This window comes from Eurosta solidaginis, chromosome 1 (genome assembly GCF_040869045.1).
Source record: "Eurosta solidaginis isolate ZX-2024a chromosome 1, ASM4086904v1, whole genome shotgun sequence".
NCBI lineage: Eukaryota > Metazoa > Arthropoda > Insecta > Diptera > Tephritidae > Eurosta > Eurosta solidaginis.
In genome coordinates, this window is record NC_090319.1 from 395,321,910 (window position 1) to 395,342,417 (window position 20,508).

Consider the following 20,508-nt stretch of genomic DNA (forward strand, 5'->3'; position numbering starts at 1 on the left):
TTTTTTTTTGCATAAATAAAAAAGAAACAGCATACTTTGGAGAGTTACAAACGAATTAAGCTCAATATGTTAGTTTCAGTAAAAATGTTGACACCCACATTCTTTTTTTAGGACGGCAGAATAACTGTAAGGTTTTGATTTCGCCATTATGAAAATAATTTTTGAGAACTCTCCAACTAAATGCTTCCCATTTCCTGTATTTGATTAAAATAGTTTTTGTGTTGCATGGCCCGACGTTTTTTTTTTAGATATTTAAAAAGTTTACCAATATTTTTCTCGCAGTGTTATTATCGAGTACGAACCCATAGCCATTTTGGCGCCTCCTGATCCTATTGTTGCTGTTGCAGACTTGACTATGCCAGATATAAGATAATTGATTTGTGTTCGATTCATCGAAAAAGTGAGTACATGGCAGACACTCCGTGCAAGGGCGCCTTTTTTGTTGTTGACACAAAATCCCCAGTTTCTCTCTCTGCTTCCTTTCTAGGTTTCTATCCACTTCAGTCATACAATTTTTTATACCATTATGAATATTTTTTGCTTCTTTCAACGTACCAAAATATCTGATAAAAGAACTTGCTTTCTGAAGATATCTTCCTCCACATTTTTCGTCTTATTGCTTAAGTTACTTCCATTCCTATCGAAATTTTTTCTAAATGTTGTGCCGCTTTTGTATCTAAATGTCGTTTCGCTTTGGGGGAACAGTTCTTCTTGAAAGCTCATGAGAAATCGGCACAACGGCTATACATATATCCATCGATAATTTATTCAGAAATGTCGTATTGAATTAGTGATTTTCGCGATAGAAAATTCTAGAAGGGTTGTTCAGAAAATATGCCAATTTAATTTTTAGTTTTTACCACTGTTCAGATTTTGATATATATTTACATGAAAATATTGTCATACATGGCGTTTTCTATGACTGGTATTTCAAGCACTTTCGAATTAAGCTTCCTTCAGATATACATACATATCGTTAGCTTAATGTGAAAATGTGCTTAGTCACTTTTTACGAATTTTACAGGAGACGAAAAAAACTGAATAATTTTAGAAATAACCTTTTTTTAACTGTGAATGAGGATACCTTAGTTGCAATACTTTTGAGTGTAGAAGCTTTGAAAAAGATAAACAAAAATCATGTATGCTAACCCAGCAGCTATTTTATGACTTAGCACAATTTCCTCACTCAAAACAAATTTTTTCTCCTGACTTAGCACTTTTTACCAATATCTTTCCCCATCACTCCTTCCATTTAATGATTGAAATATAACACTAAAACTATATATTTCACAAAAAATACTATTTATTTGTCAAACTATTTCTAACTATTGGCGACCATCGTGGTGTGATGGTAGCGTGCTCCGCCTACCACACCGAATGCCCTGTGTTCACACCCCAGGCAAAGCAACATCAAAATTTTAGAAATAAGGTTTTTCAATTAAAAGAAAATTTTTCTAAATGGGGTCGCCCCTCGGCAGGATTTGCAAACACTCCAAGTGTATTTCTGCCATGAAAAAAAAAAGCTCTCCGTGAAAACTCATCTGCCTCGCAGATGCCGTTCGGAGTCGGCATAAAACAAGTAGGTCCCGTCCCGCCAATTTGTAGGAAAAATTAAAAAAAAGGAGCACGACGTAAATTGGAAGAGAAGCTCGGCCTAAAATCTCTTCGGAGGTTATCTCGCCTTACATTTATTTATATATTTTATTTCTAACGGTTCTGATCTGTACTCTTTTGTCGGATGGTGTGCAGACAATAACTTATTTTTAAATTCAAACAAATGCTGTGTGTGTGTCTTATTCCATAAAGACAACTGGCACATACTTTATCTACAAACTAAATGCTAAATATCTTAATCGTTGTCAAGAAAGCAAAGACTTGGTTGTAATTTTTGACTCCAAACTCTCTTTTTCTAGTCACATTGATTTCGTTGTTTCAAAATTTGTTGCAATGGTTGGGTTCAGTAGACGTAACACTAGTGACTTTAAGGACCCTATGACGTTGAAGGCACTTTATATATCCTTGGTCAGAAGTGGTATTGAATATTGCTCAATAATATGGAATCCTTTCTATGAATCTAACTCCTATAAAATTGAGAAAGTTCCAAAATTTTTTTACAAAATTGCTTTACTGCTAGAGTTGTTGGTTCTACATTACAATTAACTCGGTGGTGTATGTCATGCGGATTACATGACGCATGCCGGGGTGATTCTGGATAAGTAAGAATTTACTCTGTAACAATATCGAAGCTGAGCAAGTGACAAGGTGAAAAGGAACTCACTGGGAAGTGTTTAATTACCCCAGATCCCGGAAGGTTTTGGAGGGACTAAGCACTATTGAAAGTACTTTAACCAGATTATGAAAGGCGAGATGGTATCGGGCCCTGGAAATGTGCGTACTTATCTGCAACGTATGGAAATGCGGTTTAAGCCAACTGTGTTTAGAAACCTTTGCGGGCCAGCGCGTATTTATCTGGATAAAACGGTTTTCGGTCGGGAAATCCCGGCTTAGAAAATTTCAGAAGCAGCTTGTTTAGCATATCATTTCGATCTTCAACAAGGAGGAGTTCGTGTTATTCAGATGTCATAACCAAGCATTCCATAGCAGTTATGAGTGTAGAATTATGGTAGGCCTGCAACTGTATCCAGTGGAGGTTATGTAGATCGGAAGACCATACTGGTGGCTCGCAAAAAAGATCGGTCAGCCAATTGCGTTCTACATCGTCAAAGGTACTTTGTACTTTCCCCCAGGTGCTGCAAGCGATTTTGTGTCGCATCTCTACGCAGCAGTTTAAATGGCCTAGGCGGTTATGTGCAATTTAGTGATAACGACGACTCATAGCTTTCACCACAATCAAATCCAATCGCTCGCTCAACAGTTGAATACAGCAATTGTGTAGGTCAGGGAAACAGACTCTTAGTCCCTACCTTCCTTTGCACCGTTTGCCAGCACAGAATATATACGTTTGCGACATCCGCCCAATGCAGCTCCTGCCATGGACGGATCCACTTTAGCACAAATTGCTCTGATTTATCTAATTTGTTCATTCCATATATTCCACTGCGTGATCTTCGGCATAATAGATTATTTATCGAAATAACTCATAAAACAAATTATACTATGAATGAACCTATAACTAGGACTATACATCTAGCAAATCGATTCAGTAGTGTTATTAATTTTAATAACAACTCATATAAGTTTAAGCATGAATTGTTTTCTATTTTTAATTAGTCTGTAAGAAATAATGTAGTTATCGACATGTAAGAATTGAAGTAGATTATAGTCAGCGCAATGCATTTATCATAAACCAAAGGCATGTCTCAATTGGGTAAATCCAATTTCAAGGGGTTGCCAGCACAATATATAGCTTCCCCAACCCAATTGTCAACTCACCTAACCGTGGCGAATCTTGTTTCATTGACAGCCGAGGCTCTGGCGACCCCAAGTTCCTCATGGAACTAGGGGGTGGAGAGGGCGGGATGGCCTAGAAGGTTTAATGTGGTCATATAAATCGTTCCCGAAATGGTCGAGCTAGTAGTACCTTAATAGTGCTTTGTTACCGGGACGTACCGGATCTATATCCGGCAAAGGGCCATCAACATCGGTAACACTCCCCAAAGCCTTCGGGGAGTGTCTTTATCGTTAATACAACAACAACAACAAAGCATATACTTTTAGACTGAATGAATTAAATAAATAAATAAAATGCGCGCACAAAGAAATGACTAGTAATTCAGATTGATATTATTGACAGGTTGACTTAGCACATTTTTTTAACAGCTGACGACTTAGCACATTTACACATCATTGCCCACAGCACGTAAAAATGAAAAATTTAAATATTTTTTTTTTGTGATCGATGTATTTTGAATTCAGTTTTAAAACTGCATTAAAATACAATTTTTCAAAAAAAGTCACTTGCACATTTTCACATCGGCCTAAAACATGTAGGATGACCAATTAATAGGACAAATAAAAACGTCACATCACAAGGTTAGACATTTGACCCTAAATTATAAATCATTCATCGGTTTAAGCCATTTTTCAAACTTTGTTTACTCAAATTCCAAACCTCCCAATATTTAATTCTATTCAGTTAAAGTTTTAAGCATATTTGAACAATTTGCATATAATCTCCTAGTTGTATAAAAGCCAAACCTAAAAAGTTTTAAAAATAGAAACTTGTATGCACGTCTGGTTTTAACAGAAACCCCAAAAGTGTAAATTTCGTTCTGAACGTTTAAAAATAAAAAACTTTATTTGTGAAAAGTGCTGCAAGTCATATGCAGATATGATAGCTCAGTAGGCAGAGCAAGTTACTGCTAACCGGGGCACCTCGGCTCGAAACCAGGCCACCCTACACTCGTTTTTTTTTCAGTTTTGAGAACTCATTTTCAGTAAAATCGGTATAATTTAAGTTTTAAACAAAGTTTGGGTTGGCAAAATATGTTGTACAAAAAGTTTCAGATTAAGGTTGTTGTTGTAGAAATTTCTAGGGCGACGAACGTTGGGTTCTAACCAAGAACAGCCCGAACGGTGTAACCATCTTTTACACGTGACACACTGGCAAGAGTATGCCCGTCTGAGGTTTAGGTTCAAACTTTTAAACATGCACATAAAATTTTACCAGAGGAGATCAGACTTAACAGTCAACTCGGCTGTTTGTGGTTTACCATACACATTTCTCGTTATCGTGAATTTGTACATGATTGTGTTTGAGGAAAATCAAGCTTATTTGTTTTATTAAAGATCCTTTAATTTTTTCAAAATAAACATTGACCTCTACTACCACTGACTCAACGTACATCATTTTAATAGAAAAACTTATAGAAGTGCTGTATTTTGTAGGGTGAGTAAAATCTGTGCAAAAACTTCTTTACACACGAACGATGAATTAACGCCAACAAGATTTTATCCAATCGTCACTTGAACAGAATCAGCTTTTCATTCGGTTTGAGAACTTAAAAAATAAAAAAAATACAAAAAAAAAAAATTGTATAAAAAAATTTTAAGTATAAAGGAATACTAATGGACAAAAATCAGCGAAAAATGTCTCCTTATATAAAGACATATTCGAGATAAACTTTGATTTTTAAATTTTGACATAGAAATTTTTATTCATTTATTTATTTATTTGTAGCCATACATGACGAGAGTGCACTTACAGACTAATGACAAAACTTTGGATTATTTTATTTTTTTTTTGGCTTAGTATAAATAATAGATGTTAAGTGATCAATATAAATATTACAAGATTATACAATTACAATATTAATCAAAACTTACATGTAGTGAAGCTACAAATTTGGCTTTAGAGCTAAATAAATCAGAGGGAAAAGAACCCGATGGAGTGTTAAGTTCCTTTAAAGCCCTATAGATAGGAGCATTGGTAGCATAAGTACTTCTGACTTGTTTCAAGGAAAAAAGATCGTTATTTCTAAGATAGCCCGGCGGGACATGGAAAATATACGTTCAAGTAAAAGAGGGCAATCTATTATACCATTTATAATGTCGAACACTGTAGAGAGGGAGAGAATAGTTCTTCTAGAGTTTAACCATTTCAGGTTGATTAATTTGCATCTGGCAATATATGGTGGAAGTGGGTCTATAAAATTTAATGAACGTAGGGCATAGTGCAAAAACACCTATTGAACACGTTCAAGTCGTTTGATATGACAATCAAAATAAGGTCTCCAAATGAAGACCGCATATTCAAGTTTGGAGCGAACAAGTGACGTGTATAAGAGCTTCAGCGTATACGGGTCACTAAAACCCGAACTAAACCGACGAATGAAAGCAATCATACGATTTTGCTATAGTGCTGTTGATATGGCTCAAGAGTGAAAACTTAGCATCGAAAATAACACCCAGGTCGGATATTTCATTCAGGGTGGATAGATTAGAGTTTGCCAATGGAATAGAGGAACGAGACTTCGCAAACGACACATGGAAACATTTACTGACATTAAGAAAAAGTCGATTTTTTTGACACCACAAAACAACGTTGTTTAAATCATTCTGAATTCTAAATGGATCATACAGAGAACGAACAGAGGAATACATTTTAAGATTGTCAGCGTATAGCAGAAAATTGGAGAAGGTAAAACACTCACAAATATCATTAATAAAAATGATAAAGAGTAAGGGTCCCAGAATGCTACCTTGGGGCACACCAGAGGAGGCAATAAAGTCATAAGATGATAAATTGTCAACAACTAGAATACAGTGCCGATAAGAAAGGTACGATTTTATCCAAGATAAAAAAGTAGAGTGAAAGCCCAGATGCGCCAACTTTTCAACTAAAAGTGTGTGACTCACTTTGTCAAAGGCCTTGGAAAAGTCAGTATAAAAAGTGTCAACTTGTAGGTGATCATTAAAAGCAGATGTACAGAATTCGGAAACACGGCAAGGTTAGTAACCGTGGATCGACCAGACATGAAGCTATGTTGGTTGATAGAAATATATCTCTTGATGGAAAAAAACATCTTTCGCTTGACAATATATTCAAACAATTTAGATACGGTTGCAAAATTGCAAAAATATTTATGATCAGTAAAAAATTTAATAAAAGTGGAGCGCACATTACTTGGATTGGAAAGTTGGTAGGAAAGGAGATATTATTAGTCAATCAATTGCGCTCCATCTTTATATTTTTACTTCTCATAAATATTTTTGCAATTTCTATGTCAAAATTTAAAAATAAAAGTTTAGCAGGCATTTGTCTTTATATAAGGAGGCATTTTTCGCTAATTTTTGTCTATTTACATAAAAGAAGCGCTTAAATTTTTTATTTTATTTTTATTTTCTCCTTTTCTTACATTTTCTCAGTGTCTTAACCTATCTGTTAAGTTTTACGCTTGTAGCTCAATGAGAACTTACATAACAATCAATCCCAAAATTCCCTCCGTTCCGTTTGATTTTTCTAAATATCTCAGTCCGTGCGCTCCCTAGCGAAACTTTTTGTATTGTGTCATCCGCTGTCATCGACCTCTGAATTAGGCTTGAAATCATCAAGAACTTACTTAAAAGCTGGTTTGAAAATCTTCAAATTCTTATCTAATTATTTCGATCCGTGCGCCACCTAACGGATTTTTTTCCTTTCGTTGCATTTTCACGGTGTTCTAACCTATGCATAAAGTTTCACGTTAGTAGTTCAATGAGAAGTTACTTAAAAATCGATTGCAAGATTTGTATGAAAAGCGGACAAACATTCAACCGACCTAATATAAAAGAGGTAATAAATGTCAGGCGCAATAACCTCCGAAGAGATTTGAGGCCGAGCTTCTCTACAAATTTGCGGGACGGGACCTACTTGTTTTATGCCGACTCCGAACGGCATCTGCAAGGCAGATGAGTTTTCACTTAGAAGCTTGTCATGGCAGAAATACACTCGCAGTGCTTGGCAAACACTGCCGAGGGGCGACCCCTTTTAGAAAAATGGTCTTCGAATTGAAAAACCTTGTATCTAAAATGTTGATGCTGCTTTGCCCGGGGCGTGAACCCAGGATCTTCGGTATGGTAGGCGAGCACGCTACCATCACACCACGGCGACCGCCAAAAAAAAAAAAATATGTACATATATATAAGGTTTTCAAGATAGGCCCAAATATAACTTTGAGATAAATATATATATGCAAGCCAATACGATTTAAAAGTCACCAACTGAGCCAATTGTTGTTAGTTATTTTTTTGCTCCTGCGTACAAATAGTATTGCATGTTTAGATTTAAGTTTGTAGTAGTTGGCAACGCATGTTACTAGCGATTCTGAATAGTTTGTTGGAAAAATCGAAATGGAACTGAAAATTAATTGTAGTGCCTGCTGTCCACTACGCACTTAAATATTTTGCAAATCCTTTTATTAACGCTTTCCTGTATATTATATACGTACATATGTACATACATTACTTATTCATATTCAAAATGTATAACCGGTTTTCTTTATTATATTATTATTCATTACAATTAACGCTTACCCCCTCCGCTACTTAACGATGTAACCGACCTGCAACTACAACAGGATTTCAATGAGTATTTAAATTAAATGACTAAAATTATTTACCATTTACTAATTACTGTGAGTTCACCTATGTATAATAAATCAAATCACATATGTACATGCATATATGTATAATTAAATTTGTGCTTTACATACTAACAGTACATTTGTATATATAAACTAACGTCTTGCAAAACATGCTAAACTATTTAAGAAATTAATAACTTTTGTGTTGCATCGAATTTATTTTTAGAGTGGGATTATTCTGAAAATTTGAAACTAGATACGAATAATAACGCTGGTCGATGGCGATTGTAAAAAAAAAAAAAAAAATTCAGTGCATTAGCAAAAGCCAAGCTAAAATCAATGCAACGAATATTTGGGAAGTGATGCTATTTTTATTAAAGGTCCCGTTGAGTAGAATGCTATCGGAATAAGAAATTTTCCAAATTTCCGTCGATGCTAATAATTCAAATTTCGATTAATTGCTAGACGATATTTTCTAAATTAATATTTATTCAGAATACTAAATTTGTGGAGAAATTTCGAAACAAATCCATTTTGTTCAAATCCCATAATTTTGTTTACATGCTATTTTGACAGATGCCTTTAAATATACTCCAGCTCTTAATTCCAGGGAAACATATATCGTCGCCCGCTTGCCAGAAGCATGAATGTGCCAAAATGAAAATGTTGGGAAATCGAGTTTCAAATTATAAATTGTTATTGCTCTCTCAAAATTAGAAGAATTAGTTTCTAGTGTAAAAATGTACTTATATATTATACTCACACTATGCTCTTTTAACTGAGATAATTATTCTGCTCGCATCCCTTCTATTCTCCGAGATATAGCATATTCATTTTTCTGCCACAACAAAAATTTAAAAAGCTCATATATTTTTTGTTAACACATCTATACAAAAAAACTAAAAGTTGGTGGATCAAGTTAATCTGCTCATGCTTTCTATGCATTTTGATGCGCTGAATCCTATAGCTTATTCAGAATTGGCCCAACTGGTCATGGTATGGCCTTAACCTCAAAATACGTAAAAAATCACTACTGATTGATTATTAAATAACGTTAGGGCCAAGCCAAGACCTGCTAGGCCTATTCCGTTGGCCGATTGGGATTCGGAGCATCACAGTACTTGGGAAAACATCCGCGGCTTTGACTTATCGAAAGTATGTATGTAAATGAAAAAAGTTACACATTCAATTCAATTTCATATACACTAATGTCTTTTTATTTAAGATATTATTGCAAAAATAGAACTAATTCTTATTCTCATCAGAATCAAAATCTTCTGAAATGTTGGGTTCGGGAAAAGCGTTGCCCTCAATATTTTTATAAAAAGAATGATATTATTTTGGTATAACCAGTTTTTCTCACAATTTTTCCAAGTATTTTGGTTTTGATTCGGGAAGAGGCAACGGCTTCGAATAAACCGGTTTGCCTTCAATTAAACAACTATTTTTTTTTTCGGATATTGAGCTATTCAAAATTCTTCATCGGTATAATTTTTTTGAAAAATACCAGGCACGTACACTCGAACATACGAATATGTGCTGTTCTTATTTTTTTCAAAAATTGTTTAGTCCTTTCGGGACTACTGGGATAATACATCCCAGCAAATTTCAAACGTATGTATTTTCTTTTCTATGTACGCTATTATTTAAGCAAAAACTCCCAAAAACAGATTTAGGTATCGTTTGTGAGTTGTAAACAAAATTATAACGGTAAATTTTTGCGTTTTGATGTCACATTTCACGGAATCGCGCACTACCATCAGATTTTATCAGTCTGGCTTCGTTTTTTCGCAAAATTAGTCGCAATAGACGTGTGATCAGAAATTTTGTATTTTGTTTATGATAAAAAGACTTTAATAAGTAATATCCATTGATTTGAATAAAATTTTTAATAAAGAAGGGTAAGTTAAAATACAGTTTATGAAGGTGGGATATATAATCCCAATAAGCTTTTTATGTGGGATTATTTTTCCCAATACTCTTTTTGCCTGGGATTATTTGTCCCAATAGATGGCGAAACGTAAGTTAAATCTTGAGGACTTGGGGCGTATAATGTGTGAGGAATCAGACTTGGGTAGTGATTTTGAGGAATCAGGAAGCGATTACTTGCTAGACAGTAGCGACGCAGATGCTGAAGATGCTTCAGAAATTGAGGACTGTGTTAATGTGACCCAAGAGAATGCTGAGGTAAACGGTTTAGTTTCGCAAATAGAAAATGATGATAATCTTGATACGGTCCCTGGACTTTCTGGAGCAAACAACGAAACTAGTTTAGCTGCCCAGTAGTTAAATATTCTTCTGATGTGACCCAGAGCGAGAATGTAAAATTCTAATAGACATAGCTCCAGATGACAGCGATTTCAAAGTATTTTCAAAAATATTTCCATACAGTTTGTGTGTTAGAATTGCGGAATGCACCAATCAGCGATTGACAGCTTTGAATCGCCGAGCTCAGTCAAAAAGAAATTTAACGGACCTCAATGAAATTCTGGTATTTCTTGGAGTTTTCCTTATAATGCATTACAACAAGTTACCGTGCCCATTGGAGTAAAAATCCATCGCTTGGAAACTCTGTTATAAAAAATTTTATGTCTCGAGGTCGATTTTTGCTGTTATCATCGAAGCTTTATTTCAATGACTGTGATAAGCCCGATGACGTGTCAAAGGATTATTACATTTTTGATGTTTTGCAATGTCTAAAGCATACCTTTCCAGCTGCTAGAAGTGAATGTGCATTCCAATATATGCCAATGAAACCGATAAAACGGGGAATAAACTTGTGTATGCGGTGTGACGCAAAAACAGGGTATACCTACGATCTAAATATTTATACTGGTAAGGAAGCAAATACTATGCCGAGCGAACCTAGTACTCTTGGAGAAAAAGTCGTTCTTAAATTGGTCTCTTCCGTTCGTGAAAAGGATGCTTGTTTAGCATTTGATAGATTTTTCACATCTATAAAATTATTAGCTAGCCAGAGGAGAAAGTCAATTTCAAGTTAATTCCAGAGGCATTTTGGCAGCCCGCTGGATGGATTCAAAAGAAGTCCTTTAAGTTTCAAACTGTCACACGGCATCTCTTGAAGACGTTCAGAGAAAGCAAAAGGATGGATCCAAAAAGAAAATGTTATGCCCAAAAAGTATTAGCGACTATAACAAAATCATGGGTGGCGTGGATCTTGCTGATCAAAAGACAGCCGTTTACGATTTCAACCGCAAGTCTCAAAAGTGGTAGAAAAAGGTTTTCTATAAGCTTCTAATGGCAAGCGTCACAAATGCTTAGATAGTTTACAGTGAAAATAAAAAGCAAAAGTTACCCCTGAAAGACTTTCTGCTCCCACTTGCTGAGCAAATGATTTCGGAAGGAAGTAATCATTATTTCCCCGTCGACAGGGAGGTAGACCATCCAAACGTTCAAGAACTGATTGCCTCAATATTGGAGACCATATGCCAGTGGAACAAGAAAAGCGTTATCGTTGCGTACGCTGCACCTCGCTTGGAATCGAAACTCGAACAAAAATGGTTTGCTCAGGCTGTAACAACGCGCTCTGCTACAAATGTTTTGGACCCTTTCATATATAAGTTATTAATTATATTATATTAAACCATTTTCAAAATAAAATATATTGAATTATTCTATCAATACAGCTTTTTCTCAATTTCTTTTTTGAACTTTTAAAGCCAATTAAAAAATTACTGGGATTATATATCCCACATAAAATGCTTATTGGGATCTCATATCCCACCCAAAATGCCTATTGGGATTATTTGTCCGGGATTTTCGAGTATGCAGAACATAATTTTTTATCCCAATGAATAGGTGTGAGTATAATTTTTCGTTCAGGCTATTCCCATTTACCGAATAAAACTCCGTCCCGAAAGGGTTAGCCATATCAACGAATGTGTCATACAATGTGTCACATTCATTTTTCTGGCTCAAATTTGTGTGTTTGAATTATACATTCGTGAAAATGGCATTGCAAATTATTGGGGTTTCCATGTACGTGGGAAGCTCTAGATTTAAGTAGAACCTAGAGAATCTAAAGCGTAATCCAAAGAGGCCTCTAACACAAAATCGAAAAAATTGCACATTCATGCTTCTGGCTAGCGGCCGACGATATGCTCGTAAAAAAAAGTTTATGAGTAAATTATAATCACAGAAATTTATCGATCTTTAAATTCCTAAAAAGCAGTAAAGTAACAAAATGCACTTTTAAGTCCCGCGAGACTCCGTCCTTTATGTTTTAAAATAAAAGGACTTCCAAATGTTCCGATGATAAAAAACGGAATGGTTTCATCAATAAATTTAAAGTTGCACCTCACTTTTGTACCACATATATGACCAAACAAAATTTGGTTTAAAATTTAGATTATACCGGTTTTCGTGATAATGACTGTGTAACAAACATGTAACATTTCATTTGTATGCAAAAATGTTGTGAAACAGAATTTATGACATGCATCGCTTTTAAAAAATGAAATTATAAAATTTAGATTTTCAGCAGTAAGTTTTAACTTCCGGATTTTGATTTAAAACCAGAAGTACACACAAGTTTCTATTTTAGATTTTTAAATCTTTATTTTTTCTTTTTTCGAAGACATACGTGTCTACGGGGTTGTATTTTTTAGATTTATTAACCTTTTTGGGTTTTGTTTTGAAATAATTTCGGGACTTTGTACCTATTGCGGGAAATCTATTACTAGATCATCCACAACTATGGATACCACATCAAATAAAAATTTTTAATTCCACCTTAGTCCCCTTACTTTGGGATTTTTAGTTTACACGATAAATTTTTTTGTTACTTGGTCATGATGTGTGAAAAAAATTTAAATTATTTTTATACTTATTTAATACTCTTCTTTCGGTTCCTATCAGGTATGCCACCATATTAATAAAATAGGGCTAGATCTAGATATATTATTTATAATAGAAAAATCCTCTGGGAAAAATTAGCCCCCGCAGATAGATATCAAATATTTATTTTTATAAACCCTTTGGTACCTTCATTGAAAGGTTTAAACAAAGACCAATCTCAGACATTCTGTTGAAAATGACTGATTCACGGAAATCATTAAAAAATACATTTCTTGACAGATCTTTTTTTATTTTATGTAATCCCATGATGCAATAAACCAGACAGGTGAAGTCAATATTACAAAATTATACAAATAATACAATTAATTTTCTCATGATCCTGGGACATATTTCAAGATTCTTCTGAGTTCATTTAGTGTTCACTTCGGGGTTATATCGGAATGCTTTGGAATACTATTTTGGGGCCTCCTGGGGTAATTTCGGGATCAGCACCGAAATAGGCCGAAATATAGCTAATAGTAGAGCCAGAGCATTGCTTTCACATTTCAAGCTACGGCTCTGCTTGTTTCGCCCCATTCAATGGGCATGACCATTCACAAATTGTCATCAAATCCCTCTAATAGTGCTTATGGAGATGTTCCAAGCAGTTGTTTGCTAGGATGTCCGGCTTTGTGACAATTCAGCAAAAACTGTCTGTTCAGCATTTCGTTGTACTCTTTAATATTGAGCTCTTTGGCCTCACTATGTCGGTGGTGTTCGGGGGTCATAAGGAGACATCCGGTGGCAGTTCTGATTGCAGCATTTTGACAGGCCTGTTGCCTTTACCAGTATGTGTTTTTAAGACCAGGCGACCAAGCTGGTGACGCGCACCTTTGTACGTGGTTAGCAACGTTTCTTTATCTTTTCCCCAGGTGCTGCCGGCAAGCGACTTTAGGATTTTGTTGCGACTTTGTACTTAAGATACAAGTTTGGTGGAATGGGCCTTGAAGGTTAGAGTATTATCGAACGTTACCCCTAAGATCTTGGGGTGATTGACAGTCGGTAGTGTGATACCATCGACGTGAACGTCCATATGATACGTGATAATGTTAGGTTGCGCGAGGTGAAGAAACTGGAAAGATCGGGGAGATAGCTGTTTATTTTAGAAAGTACTCGGCATAGGAAATGATTGTAACTCCTTCTGGTGGGGAAGGAAGTTTTAATATGTATACTACCAATGAAAAAACTATACAGCATATTATTAACAAAATTCTGGCAGACTACTAGCAATTTTCATACAACTAAAAAAGAGACTACAATTAAGAAATACAAAAAGTTAACAAGTCAATGAAAAACTAGCACTTACAGACTAATATAAAAGTACTGATAACTAAAAAACACACTTTAATAAATTAATAAAAACATTCTTCGACAAAGAGAAATCAAGCTCGATAAAATATAAGATCTTATTAAATTCACTCATAGCGCGGGTAATTGGGGCATTTCTCGCATAATTCGTTCTACCATTAATGCCATAAAAAGGGTAAAAGCTTCTAAGCTTTCTTCTTGGAACATTAAAATTAATTTTCTCAAGAAGAGCAGCACAATCTGTATCCCCATGGATGATGCAATATAAAAAGGTCAAAGAAAGAATAGACCTTCTCGCTTCTAAAGGTTTAAGATTTACAAGAAGAGGGCTAGTAAATCTAAGTGATCGCAGACAGTATTTAAGAAAAACTTTTTGAACTCGCTCAATCCTGTTAATTGCAAACTGTTGGAACGGTCGCCAAATGATAGTGGCATACTCAAGATGAGATCGTACAAATGAATTGTAGAGCAATTTAAGTGTATACGAGTCAGAGAACTCTGAACTATTACGCCGAATAAAACCAAGCATTGCATACGATTTGGGTATGATAAAGTTTACATGGCTGTTGAAAGAAAATTTGGTATCATAAACCACACCAAGGTCCTTGATTTTATCGACAGTCTGCAGTGGTATATGAACTATTAAACTTAAAGCGCAACTTAGAGTAGTCAACGTGAAAGCATTTACTAATATTTAAAAAAGGTGCGATCTAACGCACCAGGAATAGAGACTATTAATTTCACACTGAAGTTCGAACATATCACGCGAATACTTTATAATGGAGAAAACTTTAAGATCATCAACGTACAAGAGAAACCTAGCATACGAAAAGCAAGCACTATGTGGTTGATGAACAGGACAGAGAGCAAGGGTCCAAGAATACTTGCGGAACGCCGGAAGTCGCAAGGTATGGATCGGATGATACACCATCAATACAGACAATACACCATCTGTTAATTAAATAAGATTTTAGCCACTGCAGAAAAGTTGAGTGGGAACCAAGACAGGAAAGTTTATGAATAAGGATCTCATTGATACCTTATCGAAGGCTTTGGAGAAGTCAGTATAAATAAAATCCACCTGGTATCCAGATACAAAAGCAGATATACAATACTCACTACACTCCACTAGATTGGTGACCGTCGAACGTCCCGCAACAAAACTATGCTGCTTGGCACAAATTAGGCACTTCACTGAAAAGAATAAGTTGTCTTTTACAACACATTCAAATAACTTCGAAACAGTAGTGAGCTTTGATATAGGTCTGTAGTTACAGACATCATTCTTATTTCCAGATTTGTAGATAGGAGTTATCGATGCAAGTTTCCAAGCATCAATAATCTTCCCACACTGAAGTGACATATTAAACAGGATCTCAAAAGGCAAAACTAAGGCCGGACAACCTTTAATCAAGGCACTTGAGAGACCATCAGAATCTGTCTTGACGGATTGCTTTAATTTAGTAATACCACTTGAGATATCTTTTATTTTTTTATTTACTTGAGATATCGTCACATGAAATTGACACTGAATCGAAATCCAGAGAAGAATTTAAATCAGATGCAAAGTCGAAAGAAGGGGCATCATCATAGGATGCAAAATTAGCACTAAAATAGTCCGCAAACAGGTTCACTACCGCATTAGGATTTGTACCTACATTATCTTGGTAAAAGACAGAAGCAGGAACCGAGGAGCAGGTCCTTTTAGACTTAATATTCTACCGGCCGGAATAAAGCGTGTGGGAGCTGAAGCGATAACCTTGCGGGACGCACGCTAGCCTTGGCGGACATCAATCGGGATGGGGAGAGCAGCAAAAGATTGATTCGTGAAGGTTGTGTAGCTGGCTTTTTTAAAATTAATAAAAGTCCGCTTTTCAGAGGTGATGAAATTGGCAGGTCGCTGTATTGAAAGGAGTATGGGCCGGTGGTCAGAAGCTAAAGTAAGCATCGGCTGCCATTCAACGCAGTTTATGAGCGAGCTGGCACAATATTGTCGAGTGTGCTGTCCGATTGCTGCTAGAGTACGTGGTGTCGATGAGTTGGTACTAGTGTTTTGGCAGCAAGGTCGGACTGTTGCCGTTTGCAAGCCCAGAGCATCTATGATGGTGGCATCGGCCAAGGCATGGACTGCATTGAACCGATGTCGGGATCGTAAATATTCTAAGCTGGCATACGGAACACACGGTGTGGGGGACTAGGAGTTGATGACTCCTTACGCTAGTGCGTGTGTCGGAAAAGGAGGGGAGGGACGGGGGTAAAAGCTGGTGCTCGGCATTGCTACTGTCCATGCTACGTACATTGTAGTGATGAGTTTCAGCGGCCGTGTTAGAAGGAGCCACCATTTGGCGCGAAAAACAGCGGACAGTTGATGCGGCCTGCTGGAAGGTGGCGGTGGTAGGTTTCAGAGTGAACCGCGGGACGTCCTTGGACGTAAACAGCAGGGAGCCACAAAGGTTTTATAGAAATTTCGGGGACGACGAACGTTGGGTTCTAACCGAGAACTGCCGGAACGATGCTGTTTACACGTGACACACTGGCAAGAGTATGATCGTCTGAGATAAATCCTTTTCCGACATACATATGCAGCAGAACCACAGCCTGGGAGCGGCGCTAGGTTCAATACCTTCTCGGAGCAGGAGGGTATAGAGCAATGCAGCTGCTCCGAGGTGACAATTTGTGGGAGGGACGCAACAAATTAAATGGGGTTATACTTAAATGACAGCCCTTGATCGGGGAAAAAAAATCCCGAGTCGCTCCGGTACATGTATACGTGAGAGTGCAGATAAACACGGAGGAGGAGGAGAAATAAATGCTCTTGTCAGCTAAGTCAAACAACGATGACGCATTTCTACCACGAAGCAAGCATGAGATTTATATTTATGTTTATTACTACATTTACTTTTTTATCTATCTCTCTTACTTTTTCAAATATGTATGTTTATTATTTACACATACCTCTTTATTATTTTCAATTCCACAAACCATTACGTAGCGCTAAGTGCATTAATCCTAATGATAAGTGAAAATGAGTATCTGAGTACTGACAACGAATGTCTCAAGACCATTTTAACCCTTTTAAGCAACAGTCATACAGGTTTACAGCTTTGCCACATAAATGCACGTAATCTTAATTTCCAGAAACTTGATTGCATGAACCAAATTTTGCAAAATACAAAAATTTACATACTTTGTGTGACTGAGACTTGGTTTAGAGATGATATTGAGGATGAATTTTATAAACTACACGACACGATTGGCACGGAATGATAGGAAAACCGGGGCAAGAGATGGAGATGTTGCCCTATATTGTAAAACATCGTTGAGGCATCAGGTTATCTTCAAATCCAACGAAAATAATTCTGTTGAGTACTTGACTATAGAAGTTAGTGTTGCATTAAAGAAGTGTATAGTTGTGTGTGTACAACCCCAGTAAATTCCATGAGCTAGACAATTTGTTTCTAAAATTGTCTGAATTTATATACAAATAAACATATTTTGGTCTGTGGTGACCTTAACACAGACCTATTAAAGAATGACTTGAGGTCAATGACATTAATGGATAATTTGTATTCTGCTGGCTATCAAAGCACGTAGTAAGTCTTATAAAATTTGGAAGCAATTTGGCAATATTATCGTCTGGCCAGAAATCATGCTACGCTCACAGTAAGAAATTCTAAAAGACCTTTTTCAAACAAGGCTTGGCACGAATTTACCAACCAAGAACTTGTGGAAAAATATCAAATCAGTAGGGATTGCATGTAAAAATGATTCGAAATCCGATTTGGACCCTGGCTCCATCAATGACTTCTTTTTACAGTCGAGTAGAAATATAAATAATCGGAATTTCAAACTTAATGAAGATGTGATGTACACACCAGATAACAAATTTCAATTTTTTGCAGCTACAGAGGATGATGTCATAAGAAGTCTATTCTCAATAAAGTCCAATGCCGTTGGTGGCGATGGTAAGTGGTGGCCCAAATCACCGAACACCTAAATAAGAACAACCTCTCAGAACGCCAGTCTGGTTATAGAGCCAGCCATAGTTGTGCAACGGCTTTACTCGAGGTAATTGAAGACATCCGCCCTGCCTACGATAGGGGTGATTTGACTGTGATGTCACTTTTAGATTTTTCTAAAGCCTTTGACACAGTAGATCATTCCATTCTCTTAACGAAATTACGACACTACTTTGGATTCTGTTCTAGTGCTAGGGTTCTAGGGTTCAAATTAAATTCCAATTATAACTGTGTCGCTCATATTAATTACGTTTTATCAAAAATTTATTTTGTGTTAAGGAAATTGTTGTACACAGCTGCTTTCATTCCTCCAAATGTAAAATTAATGTTAGTCACATCACTAATAGTTCCTTTCATTTCGTTTGGAGGGCTAGTGTTTGGTGATATTGACTGCAAGTCTTGAAATAAGCTACAACTTGCATTGAACAATTGTGCAAGATATATCTACTCGAAGCGAAAATTTGAGCACATTTCAGAGTTTTCTTCATTTCATTAATTTTTATTGAGCATTTTTCTTATACCTGTCCATTTAAATATGTAGCAAAGTTACAATAGCAAAATAAAAATAAAAAAGTTTAACGTTATGAAGTATAAACTAACGAATGCATAATATGTGTATGAGACCGTGTAGATATAAGAAAAAGGTAAAACATTTTTTATGTTAAGCTTAACATAGTGACAAATGTTCTTTTAAAATACTTGATTGCAGTTTTACTACCTTCTTAAACTATCACAATCTAATTTTCTTGTATAAATTAGGTTATAAAAAACAACCAGAATACCTATTCCGAAGGCTATGTTTTGCTAGATCTGACAGAACCTGTAACCATCATCGTTCCACGCGATAAATATCTCTCATCATCAAGGACGTTCTTCAGTACTATCAATCCATTTTGTTTTTGTAATTAGTAGGTACCCACCTGTACATTAATTCACAAGTTGATTCAAGGTTCTATCATTAACGGTTCAGGCGCTATGAGGGTTAATTTTATTAAAAATGAGCGAAATGCATCGCGCTTTAAATTGGCTTTGCCGGAATTTTTTGATATACGAAAAACACTTTTCTAGCTATTTCTTGTTATTTCTTTTATATTATTATAAATATTGTTATACTCACATTATTATATTGTACACATATCCAAATATCGATGTACTTTAAGAGACAATAGTCCCACTTGTACAAATGTGTTAAAATAATAATAGAACCGGCTGCCGTGGGAAGCTCTTCGTGTTCACAGCCGGGGCAATAGGAAAAAATAAAAACTACAAAATAGCTAAGTTACTAATTTCGTCCCACTTGCATAATTTAAGGCTTCTTTGATCAAACTGTTGTCTCTTACAAAACACAGTCACAGTAATACTGCATAAGTGACTGATGCACCGACGTGCCCGGCTTATCTTGCCACTATTTTTGTTATTATTTAATGATGGGGCAGGTCTATTTCAAGAAAGATTTAAGGATTGACTGAACTGAACTCATCCGAAATAGTTTCAAAACTCTTTCAAATAATTCCGTAATAAAAATCATAAATATTGCCAAACATGTCTGGTATTTAATAGTACTTAATGTACTCCCTGAATATGTAATACTGGAAAATATGAAAAAGGCTCCGTAAGATCCCTCAAATTATAGAGAAACACTCTGAAAGTAATTACGAAACTAGCGTTGACATATCTCTGGAACAAATTTCAGTTGTAGTATTTTACTGGCTCTAAATACTGCCACTTGCCGGGAGGTATTTAGATTCTTGTTGCTCAAGTATGCATTTGTAAAAACCGTCTGAATTTTTGCGATTAATTAGGCGGATTTAAATATAAACCTTTGTGCTATATACAAAGTGGTCAAAAATTGAATTGAAATACTTTCCACACGTGCTCGAGAAATCGGTGTTTAAAGCTCTCATGCCAGCCGATTGTCACTCATCACAACTCGGCCGATATCGAGCGTGCTTTTCATCGTAGAAAGATCAGGAAGACACTTTGGAGAAAAGCGGACATCCACTTTATTTTTGAAGTTAAAGATATTTGCGATGACTTTGAATAGGTTCCCAAAAATTGTAAAAAGTTTATAATTTGACCATGTTTTGAAAATTTCTCAGAAAAATTGATTTTTCCCGAAAGTTTTGTACGCTTACTTATGTTTTTTTCACCAGAATCGGAAAACTCGAAAAATTTTATTTGTTTGGGGACACCTATTTAGAGATATACCATAAAGAGTTCAATATCTACTAGTCCATCAAATGAATAAAGATCCAACAAAGAAGAAATATGTACATGGCGTATACGTAATTTTTTTGGAT

General features: G+C 35.9%; 1 protein-coding gene across 7 annotated transcripts in view; it reads left to right on the forward strand.

Moving 5' to 3' along the window:
* AP-1sigma (AP-1 complex subunit sigma-2) overlaps nt 1-20,508 on the forward strand; it is a 51,230-nt gene that overhangs the window by 9,903 nt on the left and 20,819 nt on the right. The window contains exon 5 of one of the 7 annotated variants that reach the window (XR_010949212.1): nt 18,092-18,257. The exons of 5 other annotated variants lie outside the window; for them this stretch is intronic. Coding sequence is in view for 1 of the 2 variants with exons in the window: in XM_067763690.1 (XP_067619791.1) it covers nt 8,019-8,042 (24 nt within the window). In the remaining variant the exon portion in view is untranslated. Of the gene's footprint in view, nt 1-8,018; nt 8,143-18,091; nt 18,258-20,508 lie in introns of those variants that run through there. One more of the 7 variants, XM_067763690.1, reaches the window with a different exon arrangement.